Genomic DNA, 15,092 nt, shown 5'->3' with positions numbered 1-15,092 from the left:
AACGTCCCGCCACTCTTGTTCCTTGACAAGGTTTAAAAAAAACTTTCTATTGCTGTTGGTTTAACTTTCCTATACTGTTTGTAATTATATGTCACATCTGTTTGAGTACACAAGCATTTTAGTGTTAAAATTTGTGCATCATGGTCTGACAAGCCATTCACCCTTTTGCTAACAGAATGTCCATCTAGTAATGAAGAACAAATAAAAATATTGTCTATGGCTGTGCTACTGTTCCCTGCACCATATTTGGAAGAAACACAGTCTGCATCAGATCATATGAATTTAGGACATCTACTAACATCCTTTTTCTTGCACCATCATATAAGAAATTTATATTGAAGTCACCACATATAATAATTTATAAGATGTTTGAAGAACATCTAAGCCAACTGACAACCATGCTGAAGTGTGTTGCGGCTGTAGGTCTCCACCAGAATTGGAAATATGCCTCCTCATTGCCCAAGAAATAAAAATCTTAGAGCATCCAGTGAGTATACAAAAATGGATGGAAACACAAGGGTGCTGACTGACCTTCAAGGAATCCTTTGGGGAAATACAGGAGTGTGGATGAATCTGAGCCATTCCAATACTAAATAGCATTGCTGTTGAATAGAGGGAAGACTGCTGAAAAACCATAGAAGCCTTGAAGAATGAAGAACTGATCAAAAGAGAATTACAGTTCATAAACAAAACATTGTATTAGAGAATCTGTTATCTGACTGAGTGGAAATGGTTGGTTGCCATCCCAGCTCATCTGCAGCCAGCGATCCTAAAGTATTTCCATGACTCTCCAACATCAGGTCACCTGGGATTTGTGAAAACTCCAGACCAAATTAGACACAGGTACCACTGGCCAGGTCTCTGGCACTCTATTAGACACTATATGAGCAACATTAAGGAATGCCAGTGACACAAGGGAGTTCTACAATTACCTTCAGGGCATCTGGTACCAATCCCACATGCAACCGTGCCATTCCACTGAATTGGATTCAACTTCTTGAGGAGGTTCCTGAAGTCACCAAATTGGAATCGATGAATAATACTCTTCCCTGACAACCTCATCCTCTATGCATGCTATCACCAATGCTGTGCTGACTACCAAAGCTCCAGAAATTGTGAAATTTCTTGTAGAAAGCATCATTTTGAAGCATGGAGCACCCCATGTGCTGATCTCTAACGATGGAAAAGTTTTTCAGCCAAGACTAGTAGCAGAGATAATTTCATATTGCAATATCATCCACAGAATAAAAATTGCCTGCCATCCACAGATGGGGAATGGCCGCACAGAACACTTTAATAAGACATTGCCAGATATGCTCTTGATTTACAGTAATGTTAAACAGAGATGTTGGGATACAATACTGCCCATCATGACATCTGTATGTAACACAGTGAAGCAAGACACTATAGTGTTCACAGAACCCTTGTGCTTCAGGGTCAGGAGGCCAAAATGACAATGTATACATGATTCCCGTTTCAAACCATGTGATACTCATGATGGCTATGTGAAACACCTCTTCACCAGGACTGAAGAAGCAAGGCGGCTGGCTTGCATACTGATCTTGGATGCCCAGGAGAAAGTCTGAGAGTGCTGTAACACCAGGTTTCAGCCAATAAGGTACAGGCCAGGAGACATGGTATGGGTTCTAACACCAGTGCAGAAAGTGGGACTATCAAAAAAATGACTAAAAACCACAACCAGAACTGGAGGCTCTCCCATCATCACTATACAAGGGACCATTACAAGATCTAGATCCAGGGTTCTGTAAGCAGCTCTAATGACAACTCCTCAAAGGGCAGGTCACTATTTCTGCAGGAGAGGAAGCAGTGCCACAAGCTGTGGCATATGCAGTATAGCATAGTGGTTAGCATTCTGGTTGGCATGCTGTGGGTTGCCTGTTCAAACCTGACCAGCAGCATTTATTTGCTATCCAGTATTTATCAGTTCTGGAAGGGTCGTGACAATCTTATGTTTGTATATTCTGGAATACTATTAGATATTTGTATAAAAAGCTGCTCTCTCCCTGCAGAAGATCATTTCTGTTCTGGCTGTACTTGACGTCAGTTCTAAGTCTTGTACTTCATTGAGGAGCCTCCCTCCAGATTTCAACTTGATTGTGGTTTTGATATGACAGTATCATTTAAACAAAAGTGTCTTGGTAGTGCACACATTGTCTGTATTGAACAGTTGGTAGGTGCAATTTTGGATGCCAAAATGAGTAAATAGTCACTGAATTTCAAGCATATAATTTCAATGTCATGACATTTCTACTACCCTTCAGTTCAGTTCCATTTGCATCACTATTCTATGACATTAAAAGTAATGAGCTTATAACTCTTGACTACAGTTTGTAATTGAAAGAATTTTAGTGGCTTAATATGCTTAACTACCACATTGTGTACAGGACCTAAGAATCAGCTGGGTCTTGGTTAATAGCCCAGGAGAGAAAGCTTTGAAAAAGTGGTTGGGAGGCAAAATGTGGAGAAATTTTGATTTTCAGGTATGTTGTATTATTACCCCTCACATGAAAAAATCCAAGTTATAGACCTTCTCCCCTTTGTGTGTTATCCACCACCTTGAAAAAACACAAAGATTTGGCACTTTTTTCAGTTTTTCCTCAGTAACTGGTTTCCAGTGGTTTTACACAAAAGTGTCATTACCAGTTTTAAAAAGCATTAAATTTTCTATACGTTTCATACATAACATGTTGGAAAATTCAGAACAACAACTGAGATACAATGCTGTGAAAATCTCCAAAAATGCCAAGAAATTGCAAAAAGTTAGATATGTCAGTGGTTTTGTCTTAATAACATTTTTAGTGCAGTTTTGTGCACAGTGCATAATGACCAGTGTTACAGAGTATTTAATGTCCTTCAAGATTAATACAAAATATTTGTAACCACCCCCTACACACAATGAGAAATGTTGCATTAACAATTTTAGTGAAAGTGGATCAAAAATACCATCCTCAGTCAAAAATAGTATTCCTGAATGTAATGTCATCTTTAAGCCATTTTAGGTATACAATATATATGCATAGTTCAAGAGTGTCATGTAATTTCTGGGGAATATATATTTTTAAAAAAGAAATATACAAATTTTTGACAGTCCATTTCTTCAACCAATAGGCAGTGGACCACGTAACTCATCTTCTTCCATGTTGCATTCAACCTCTGCTGCATTACCACATGATTTGCATCCACAATGAATACATTCAGTGGATCATTGAAGTCCTGCTTTTTTTGCAGTTACATTTGTTGACTCAAGTCTTTTTGCACTGGCATGAGATCATGATCAGCAATGCCTGTGAAGCTGATTCTTCAGTCATTGGTACTGTAGTCACATCACCAATGTCCTTCTTCCTGACCCACCTTGCATGTCTTTTTCATACTCTATCCACATTTGAACATGCAGATAAGTTCTACATGCACAGTATTGAACTGCATCCCTTGTTGGAGGTAGGCATGCCAGATCAAATTTGGTGTTTGTAGCAAAAACGTTAGGGAAGTGAAGAGATCACAAATCATCTATAGAACTGTTTGAGACACATTCACATAAAGTTCGACAAGGAAATTTTCAGTTGCTTCCACAAGCTTCTCTCTCTCTCTCTTTCTCTCTCTCTCTCTCTCTCTCTCTCTCTCTCTCTCTCTCTCTCTCTCTCTCTCTCTTTTACAACACGTTGAACATTTTAGTCTATGATCACAGAGGTGTTTCAAGTAACAGACATGGTCCCTCCCAATGCATGAAATGTACCTTTTCCATTCCACAAATTAATGTTGAAGTCAGCATTATCAAACAAAGTGGTGTCACAGATTCCACATTCTGAATGAAGTCAAGTGAAGATTTATACACAGTATTGTCATAAACTTCAGTACAAATGCCTTCTATAATGATACCAGCTGCAACCTTGAGGATTCAAAAGCGATCTTCCTCCAAGTTACTTCTCCTTTTGATGTACCAGATATCACTGCATAACTTTGAACCAGTCTTTTTTTTTAAACATGAAAGTGGTGTCTGGCAATATGAGTCAGTAAACAATACCTCATACTCATAATTTTTTAAAATCTTGATTTTACAATTCTAATGTCCAGATAAAACTCTCCTTCAGTCTGGTAAACCAACTTCTCAAATGGAAACTGGGACTCTTCAGATTTCTCTTCCAAACCCAGTAGGTACTCTACTGTACAATTTTTTGTAGCATGATAAATGGTGTGCTCCATCAGCTGTTACTAAGTCAGTTCCCTCACATAAAGTGGAAGTGCACTGAAGTATTTCATGTAGTCCACTTGTGTACTGACAATATTCAGAATTAATTCTTTCATGGACAGTTTTCCCCACAAAAACACTCAATCACGTCAGCCCAGAGGGGTTTTCCTCTGTTTCTCCTCAAATTCCATAGTTAATTCATTGCCACAGAGGAAGTAATGGTCTTTGAAATTGAAGACATATTCATACAGTGTCCTAAGAGACAGTCCAGGTGTGCACCAAGAAGCCCCTCTTTGGAGGTAAGCTGCTATCAGCTTGTCACAATTATATCTCATTTGGCATGAAGAATGACTCTAGATTTTGTTCATGCTATTTAAAAAATCAGAATGTGCTGTACATTTGTGCTTTGCACTCGACTCATGTAGTCTGTTTACAAGTCTCTCTTGCACTAACAACATTTCATCTTCACTCAGACTTTCAACATAGATGAAGCACATAACCAAATGTAAATCTGAATCTGACATTGCAAATGAACAAGCACATACTACAATACATCAAGAACTTCCACACACAGCAGTTCAATAGTAACTGACAGAAACTTTGCAAAACTCCAAGAGCTGTCAAGGGGGATGGGGGAATACTGGAGAGGGGAGGGAGTGAAGGAGGAAGAGAAAGCCATGTCAACAATGTGTCAGCAATGAAAATGCAATAAGATCTATTTCCAACTGTGTTTCATTGAAACACAAGTAAATGTTAACGTGTTGACAATTTGAGTTTTTGTTTTTCAAAAATAGGTATTCCCCAGAAATTACATAAATCTCATGAACTACATGTATATATCATATACATAATGGCTTTTAGATGATATTACAATCAAGACTACTATTTTTGTCTGAGGATGGTATTTTCAGTCTCAAGTCCACTTTCTCAGCATGTATAGGAGGTAATTCCAAATATTTTTTATGAATCTTTAAGGAAATTAAATCCTCTACAACAATGGTTACTATGTATTGTGCACAAAACTGCACTAAAAAAGGTTATTATGGCAAAAACTACTAAAATATATAACTCTTTGCAATCTCTTGACTTTTTGGAGATTTTCACAGCCTCATATCTCAGTAGCTGTTCCGAGTTTTCCAACACATTATGTATGAAACTTTAAAACTGATAGTGGTTATACTTTTGCCTAAAATAACTGGAAGCTAGGTACTGAGGAAAAACTGAAAAAAGTGACATTTCTTGGTAGTTTTTCCAAGATGGCAGACAATGCACAAAAGGGGAAGGGGGGGGGGGGGAAGTTGGGGGATCTAAAATTTGGATTTTTTTTACAAGAGGGTTAATACATACAACTTACCTAAGGATCAAAATTACTCCACCTTTTGCAAATCCAAAATGTTATCTCTACTGGGTTATAATGTATATAAGTCTCTACAAAATACACTCCTGGAAATTGAAATAAGAACACCGTGAATTCATTGTCCCAGGAAGGGGAAACTTTATTCACACATTCCTGGGGTCAGATACATCACATGATAACACTGACAGAACCACAGGCACATAGACACAGGCAACAGAGCATGCACAATGTCGGCACTAGTACAGTGTATATCTACTTTTCGCAGCAATGCAGGCTGCTATTCTCCCATGGAGACGATCGTAGAGATGCTGTGGAACGGCTTGCCTGTGGAATGGCTTGCCATGCCATTTCCACCTGGCGCCTCAGTTGGACCAGCGTTCGTGCTGGACGTGCAGACTGCGTGAGACGACGCTTCATCCAGTCCCAAACATGCTCAATGGGGGACAGATCCGGAGATCTTGCTGGCCAGGGTAGTTGACTTACACCTTCTAGAGCACGTTGGGTGGCACGGGATACATGCGGACGTGCATTGTCCTGTTGGAACAGCAAGTTCCCTTGCCGGTCTAGGAATGGTAGAATGATGGGTTTGATGACAGTTTGGATGTACCGTGCACTATTCAGTGTCCCCTCGATGATCACCAGTGGTGTACGGCCAGTGTAGGAGATCGCTCCCCACACCATGATGCCGGGTGTTGGCCCTGTGTGCCTCGGTCGTATGCAGTCCTGATTGTGGCGCTCACCTGCACGGCGCCAAACACGCATGCGACCATCATTGGCACCAAGGCAGAAGCGACTCTCATCGCTGAAGACGACACGTCTCCATTCATCCCTCCATTCACGCCTGTCGCGACACCACTGGAGGCGGGCTGCACGATGTTGGGGCGTGAGCGGAAGATGGCCTAACGGTGTGCGGGACCGTAGCCCAGCTTCATGGAGACGGTTGCGAATGGTCCTCGCCGATACCCCAGGAGCAACAGTGTCCCTAATTTGTTGGGAAGTGGCGGTGCGGTCCCCTACGGCACTGCGTAGGATCCTACGGTCTTGGCGTGCATCCGTGCGTCGCTGCGGTCCGGTCCCAGGTCGACGGGTACGTGCACCTTCCGCCGACCACTGGCGACAACATCGATGTACTGTGGAGACCTCACGCCCCACGTGTTGAGCAATTCGGCGGTACGTCCACCCAGCGTCCCGCATGCCCACTATACGCCCTCGCTCAAAGTCCGTCAACTGCACATACGGTTCACGTCCACGCTGTCGCGGCATGCTACCAGTGTTAAAGACTGCGATGGAGCTCCGTATGCCATGGCAAACTGGCTGACACTGACGGCGGCGGTGCACAAATGCTGCGCAGCTAGCGCCATTCGACAGCCAACACCGCAGTTCCTGGTGTGTCCGCTGTGCCGTGCGTGTGATCATTGCTTGTACAGCCCTCTCGCAGTGTCTGGAGCAAGTATGGTGGGTCTGACACACCGGTGTCAATGTGTTCTTTTTTCCATTTCCAGGAGTGTACAAATAAGAAACAATGCACAAAAATGCCTCAGTGCATATTAAAAATGTAGAATGCTCAAGTTAATCAAAACATTAAAGGCAAAAATTACAAAAATTAATTTGTAGACAAACAACTGAATTGTTGAATACACAGCCACTTTATTCTTTTCATCTTACTAGGATCACACTGTGTTCTAACTGCCCATTACCACTGAGTTACATACATTTAAGCTACAGATAATGGAAAAATATATTTTTTCCCTTTTTTCCAGTGGCTTAAGGGCAAACCCATGACAGAAATATAAAATAAAGAAGTTGTACTGTCAAATGGCAGAAATATCATTCAAACTCCAAACACCAATAAAATAATTTTACTTGTTCATGAGGACGTAATGAAGTGTGATAAAAACTAGACAAATTGAAGGTTTATATGCAAAAAATGTAACTGTTTACAGTTTTCAATTTGTTAATGTGTGTTTAAAATACTGACAGTGATGTTAAATCACTAAATAAATTTTTTGTATGAAACTGATATGTAACAGCATTGTGTTTGTTCATTTATTGCCATTTAATATAATGCTGAGATATATAAAGACATGTGTGGCAAAGAAGAGCACTATAACATTGTAGGTATCTGATGACATTATTTAAGAAAAAATGTCAGTAACCTTAAAATATATTTTCAATAATTTTTTTAAACATTTTCAGAGTGTTAAGTAATGAAGTGGAACTAATAAATTCCATCAAATTGTTCACTGAAAGATCAGTGCTGCAAGCTATAAACTCCTTGACACTTCTGGTTGTTAACATTGGCAATGTAGACAGTGAAATTTGTAAATTATGTCATAACTGGTCTGTTTACAACAACTACAAGCAGGAACAATAAAGGAGACAATTTTATGGCTAAAGCAACTTGTGAATTAGTTTTGGTTTGTTACTGAACCTATTTCTGTGAAATTCCACTTTTACAGAATATATCTTTTAGGTGTACATTTATTTTAAATTTATTTCTTTTTATAGCAATGCTCCATTCACTTCCTTCAGTTATGCAGTTGGTTGGTTAGTTATTTAGTTAGTTAGTTAGTCAGTCATTTAGTTAGTTACTTTCAGATTTCATGGATCATTTGCATGATAAACAGTAATGTTGTGGAATGTTTCATTTTACATTCGCATTCCAAATTAATTGGTAAATATGGCTTCATGCTGAATATTTATGTTATAGTTTTTAGAAAAACATTTAATTTTGAGAAATAGCTGATACAGGTAACTTACATGGAAGACTTTCTCGGCCCACTGTTTGGTTTCATGATCACAGTGCTCTCCAGCGACAAACAACGTTCTCAACCTAGAACAAAGTCAATGTGCTTATCGAACTGAACCTTTCAAGGTAAGCAATTTTGATATTAATAGATAAAAATGTTCTTAACTGCTATTCAATCTGTGATAATATTAATGAATTTATAGTATACTAATCACTTACAATAGCTGTCATATTCATTCATATCACTTCTAAACTGAAGCTAAAAGTGAATATTAATATGTTGATGGAGTTGGAGGAGTGTTCACTTACCACTCAATAAAACAGAAAACAATACCGGGAACAGACAAGATGGTAATGTATACAGGTGCAAAAAGGATAATTATAATGCTCCAAATTCCAGATCAGTATACAGTGTGTTACAAAATGGTACTGACAAACTTTGAGGGATTGTAGACGGTGTCTTGGGGAACAAATTGAGGATGGAATCCATATCTGGAAGTGCCGTCCAATGACACTACTCATAATTGAAGTTATAGGCACTGGTGCCTGTCATTAGGCCATTCCATTGGAAGCAAATGTAACTTTGCATGCTGACAAACCAAGGCAGAACATCTCACAATGTTGTTTGTTATTCAGTGATTGTGACTCAGTGCCACAACCACCAGTGGAGAAAAGCAAACCAGCTGCTACGTAGACAAGCCTTGTCTCCTATGAATGTATGTATGCGATTGTCTGTTGCCTTGGTGGATGATAGTTTCAGAAACAGGTTTCCATCCACACAGTTTATTTTTCTCATGGACTTCTCTAAACTCTCCTGTCTTTTTCAGTATACAGGAAAATATAAACGACAGTTGCAAACCATTGCCTGAAACCTGCAACCACTAAGACAACAGAGCATACCGTTCATAGTAGACAAGGCCTGGCTATGCACCAACTAGCTCCATCTTCTCCACTGGCGATCACAGTGTTCAGTCATTATCACTGAATGACATTCAACATTGCGAGACATGCCACCTACATTCCGTCAGTGTACAAAGTCATGTTTACTGAAAAAGGGGTGCCCCAGGGCAGGTGCAGGCTCTTGTAACTTTGATACTCTGTAGGGTCTTTGGGTGATGTTTCCAGACTTGGATTCCTATCTTCAGTTTTTCATCAAGAGTCCATCTTCAGCTCCTTGAGGTGCATTAGTATCATTTTGTAAGAATCTGTAGATACAAGTTATAAGTAAGGGCATATATAGTCACCCTAGAAGCTAGATCAGCAGAGATAAGATTTAAAGGTACTTTGTGCCCCCACTAGTTCAAGATTTGGAATAACTGCTTTTCATCACCTAGACATGCACATTTCCTTTTTCTCCTATTCTCTATCTCCATCATGATGAAAGACATTTCGAAAATTAAAAAAACTGGAGATGCAGCCGCATTTTTAATTAAAGTATGTTTCAGTCCTGCACGAGCTGTCTCTAAGTTCAATTTTTTCATTTGTGACATGTATTACTAATAAGCAGTGAAACTTATCACATATAGTGGACATGATGGAATTTCGTTAATTTCTAGAGGGCAGTTTAACAGAAATAAATGCAGAAACTTTTCTTGATTCATATTACAATCTTTTGAAGAGCCTACATGTCATATACTGAAAGAAATAGAGTTGTGTTGAGAAGCACAGGAGATGCAATATATAATGTTAAAAATCTCAGATCTATGAACTTTGGCCACTTGCAACTCAAACTGAAAGTAGTCAATTGTGCTTGTGTATATTATGTATTTATACTATAAAAGCACATGTTGATGTATGCTTCATGTTTTGACATAAATTTTCTAAAGTGGCAATCAAATGATATATGTCCATTTTAAAACTATATTTTTCAAGTTTTTGGGAAATGTTTCATGGGAAACTTTTTATCACAAGGAACATTGGAGGTATGGTGATGCTGTGTCCAATGATTTGTTCTGAACATTTTTTAATGTTACATCTTTCCATTTACTGCAATGAACATTAACAGTCCTGAAGGCCAAATTCAACCTCTAGAGTGACCATCCCTCTATAAATGATCATCTCCAGAAAATCTTAGATCCTGATGAAACTGGTAACTAAGTTATGTATACAAATAGAGAATATACTTCTTTGTGTAATGCCTGACATTACATTTGTTTCAGATGATGATTCCTCACCTAGAATCACACAACCTGTTGTTGTTACATTGGTAATACAGCACCACATTTCATCCTTGCTATAACTGTATCCAAAATGGTGGGCTACCTTTGTTTTGTTGTTGTTCCTTTCTCCTCCTATGTATGTCACATAATGCTGATGTGTGAATACAAGTACATTATGAATGGTTGTAATTGTTATTTATTTATGACTTCTTAAACATCAGTGCATTCTAACTGGTTATGGGTACAAAGCAGTAAATCTGTGCAGTGAAGTATGTGTCATACTGGTAGGAGTATATTAGGGGTCAACAAAAACTTTCCATTTGAAGGCCATAGAGTCCAGAATCAGTATGCTAATCAGGCAAAATTGCTGTGAGCATTGAGGCCATCATCTCACTGACACACCAGGTAGATGATACCCATTTGGTAAAACACTCTGTTCTGCTGTGTGAATAAGTCTCTAACTGCCTGCTGCACATCTTCATCCAACAGGAATCACTGAACCTTCAAGGCCTTCCTTAAGGGACCAAAGGCATGATAATCACATGAGAAGGAATCTGGACTATAGGGTGGGTGCTTGAGTGTCTCCCATTTGAGTTGGTGTAGCTTCTGCACTACAGTGTTTGTGATAAAAGGGCATGTGTTATCATAAAGCAGCAGCACCCCTTTTCATGCACCATTCCACAACAGTGGTTTTTGACAGACATGCTGGCCCATACATATTCCTCATCCTCTGAGGGATGTCTACTGGTATTTGTCCTTTGGTGGCCAAGAAAAAAAAATTGTGACAGAAGATTGGTCTTGTTTTGACACGTTTGGTAAGAATATTGCCATAGTTCACATTTCCACATTTACCGCACACACATCAGAAAGGCATGAATGCCACACTAATCCCTTGCCTACATGTCAGTACTTATAGATGTCTGCCCCCGGTAGCTGAGTGGTCAGCGTGACAGGCTGTCAATCCTAAGGGCCTGGGTCCAATTCCCGGCTGGGTCAGATATTTTCTCTGCTCAGGGATGACTACTAGGGATGTGTTGTCCTAATCATCATCATTTCATCCCCATCGACGCGCAAGTCACCGAAGTGGTGTCAAATTGAAAGACTTGCACCAGGCAAGCGATCTACCCGATGGGAGGCCCTCATCACACGACATTATTATTAGTGCTTATAGATTCACATAGAAGTCACACTACATTTCATATGCACTGTAGCAATACCCTCAAATGGTTATGTCTCTTTATTGTTTGCAAAACTTGTTGTGGTTTAGTGTTTTGTCAAAATCATAAGCATCTGAAATCTCTTTTTGGAAGAAACCAGTTAAGTGATTTAATACCCATGAATTCAGGGTTTCCAAAAAAATATTGAAATTAAAGTTTGACAAAAACCACTACTGCTGTGGTAGATAAACTAAAGATTAAAAATGATTAAACATGAAAATTTAAGCTGAAACTATTTCCAATCCATGAAATATGCCATGGGTGCTAGTCCTGCAAAAAATGCAGAGAAGGATATAGATGCTTGGACATTTATTATTTTGTACAGAGTGTTTCAAAAATGACCAGTATATTTGAAACAGCAATAAAAATTAAATGAGCAGCGATAGAAATACACCGTTTGTTGCAATATGATTGGGACAACAGTACATTTTCAGGCAGACAAACTTTCGAAATTACAGTAGTTACAATTTTCAACAACAGATGGCGCTGCAAGTGATGTGAAAGATATAGAAGACAACGCAGTCTGTGGGTGCGCCATTCTGTACGTCGTCTTTCTGCTGTAAGCGTGTGCTGTTCACAACGTGCAAGTGTGCTGTAGACAACATGGTTTATTCCTTAGAACAGAGGATTTTTCTGGTGTTGGAATTCCACCGCCTAGAACACAGTGTTGTTGCAACAAGACGAAGTTTTCAACGGAGGTTCAATGTAACCAAAGGACCGAAAAGCGATACAATAAAGGATCTGTTTGAAAAATTTCAACGGACTGGGAACGTGATGGATGAACATGCTGGAAAGGTAGGGCGACCGTGTACGGCAACCACAGAGGGCAACGCGCAGCTAGTGCAGCAGGTGATCCAACAGCGGCCTCGGGTTCCCATTCGCCGTGTTGCAGCTGCGGTCCAAATGACGCCAACGTCTGCGTATCGTCTCATGCGCCAGAGTTTACACCTCTATCCATACAAAATTCAAACGCGGCAACCCCTCAGCGCCACTACCATTGCTGCACGAGAGACATTCGCTAACGATATAGTGCACAGGATTGATGACGGCGATATGCATGTGGGCAGCATTTGGTTTACTGATGAAGCTTATTTTTACCTGGACGGCTTCGTCAATAAACAGAACTGGCGCATATGGGGAACCGAAAAGCCCCATGTTGCAATCCCATCATCCCTGCATCCTCAAAAAGTACTGGTCTGGGCCGCCATTTCTTCCAAAGGAATCATTGGCCCATTTTTCAGATCCGAAACAATTACTGCATCACGCTATCTGGACATTCTTCGTGAATTTGTGGCAGTACAAACTGCCTTAGACGACACTGCGAACACCTCGTGGTTTATGCAAGATGGTGCCCGGTCACATCGTACGGCCGACGTCTTTAATTTCCTGAATGAATATTTCGATGATCGTGTGATTGCTTTGGGCTATCCGAAACATACAGGAGGCGGCGTGGATTGGCCTCCCTATTCGCCGACATGAACCCCTGTGACTTCTTTCTGTGGGGACACTTGAAAGATCAGGTGTACTGCCAGAATCCAGAAACAATTGAACAGCTGAAGCAGTACATCTCATCTGCATGTGAAGCCATTCTGCCAGACACGTTGTCAAAGGTTTCGGGTAATTTCATTCAGAGACTACGCCACATTATTGCTACGCATGGTGGATATGTGGAAAATATCGTACTATAGAGTTTCCCAGACTGCAGCGCCATCTGTTGTTGAAAATTGTAACTACTGTAATTTCGAAAGTTTGTCTCCCTGAAAATGTACTGTTGTCCCAAGCATATTGCAACAAACGGTGTATTTCTATCGCTGCTCGTTTAGTTTTTATTGCCGTTTCAAATATACCGGTCATTTTTGAAACACCCTGTATGTAGATAAATATCTTCAGGCACACGAGGAAAACTCAACAAAGGCAAAGGAAGCTTGGGATACCCCAGAAAATCTTTATGCTGGTAAGACTAAAACTAGGTGGATGAATCTTTTGGATGCTCTGTTGGGCACCACATTACCCAAATTTGAAGGAAATGTTCAGAATTCTGTAACTTGTACCCTGGATGTAGCCCGAAAAGTGTAGAGCATGGGTGTACTAGTTGATGGTGGACTAATACTTCAAGCTAGACAAAGATGGTGGTGACAATGCTTTACAACAAAGCATGGTAAGAAATCACAGCAAAGGTTTTACAATAATAAACAAAAAAAGGAGAAAAAAAATGTTTGTTTTCATGGAACTATGGTCACTTCAAGTCTGACTGTCGCCAGAGGCAAGAATCATCAAAGAAGGATTTGAATTGAGAAGACAAGTCACTGTTTTAGTGGTGTGTCAGATTTTAATCAGAATGAATGGATAATTTATTTCAGAGAACCATCCCACATGACTTCAAGAAAAGGGTGGGTGCTTTCAAAATTTTGTACAAGAAAATTTCAAACAAAAAATTGTAAAGTGTGCTAATGTTGGATTAATTCACCAGGTATATCTTCCATCAAAAATGGTTTGCTTTCTTAGCCACTAAGTTGTTGTCAGTCTGTGCTTTGGTTTCTGATAAATATGGATGTACAATGTTCTAAAGTGGTGAGATATTTCGTTCTGGATTGGAGTCAAATAGGATTTATAAACTAGTAAATGTTGAAATTGTGTCAGTCAAGTACACTCTAGCTGTCAGTAAAATTATAACACACTGGAAATTCCTGAATGGAACAATGCGTAAAATAAAGGGAAGGCAACCACTCACCTATAATGGTCTGATGTGTGGTGCATAGATACACATGACAGAAATAGTGTTCACACTAGCATTTAAGCTCTTACTCTTCTTTTCATGAAAGTACACACAGCTACACACACAAACACCCAAATGTTCACTACCATGGCCACAGTGAGACTGATTATTGACTATCAGTTATTGAGAGCAGTTGTCTGGGAAGATGAAGGTGGAAAGTGGATAGAGAAGGACACGCAAGGCAAGGAGAGGCTAATGGGATAGTGTGAGGCAGATCTTTTGACAGATGTCTCAGTGGCTGGACACCAAGATGAGAGGAGTCCAGAGGGTAGAGCATATAAGAGATATACAGAGAGGAAGAGGGTTGGGGCGAGGGAAGGGGGTAAGAAGAGGAAGATGGAGACAAAAAGGTTGACAGGGAGGGGAGTGAGAAAGAGGAATGAGTGGAAAAGAAAAGGGGGGGGGGGTGGTAGAGAGAGAGAGAGAGAGAGAGAGAGAGAGAGAGAGAGAGGTAGAGAGAGAGAGAGAGAGAGAATGCCCCCGCATGGGGGAGAAGAAAGAGGGGTGAGAGGTGGCAGAAACAAGTAGGTGATCTGCATGAGGAAGGAGCAGTGTGGAAAGAAGGAAGAAGTGTAAAGGTAAGGGGAGACAGTGAGATACAGGTAGCAGAGGTTTTCCAGAGGGATT

General features: G+C 40.1%; 1 protein-coding gene across 1 annotated transcript in view; it reads right to left on the bottom strand.

Annotated features, from left to right (window-relative positions):
- The window catches only part of LOC126470040 (acyl-CoA synthetase short-chain family member 3, mitochondrial), a 324,267-nt gene that overhangs the window by 77,741 nt on the left and 231,434 nt on the right, over nucleotides 1-15,092 (bottom strand). The window contains exon 9 of the mRNA XM_050097536.1: nucleotides 8,325-8,397. Coding sequence (XP_049953493.1) covers nucleotides 8,325-8,397 — 73 coding nt within the window. The remainder of the gene's footprint in view (nucleotides 1-8,324; nucleotides 8,398-15,092) is intronic.

This window comes from Schistocerca serialis, chromosome 3, assembly GCF_023864345.2.
Source record: "Schistocerca serialis cubense isolate TAMUIC-IGC-003099 chromosome 3, iqSchSeri2.2, whole genome shotgun sequence".
Classification (NCBI taxonomy): Eukaryota; Metazoa; Arthropoda; class Insecta; order Orthoptera; family Acrididae; genus Schistocerca; species Schistocerca serialis.
The sequence above is the reverse complement of the archived record's forward strand: the minus strand, read 5'-3'. Positions and strand labels throughout refer to the sequence as shown.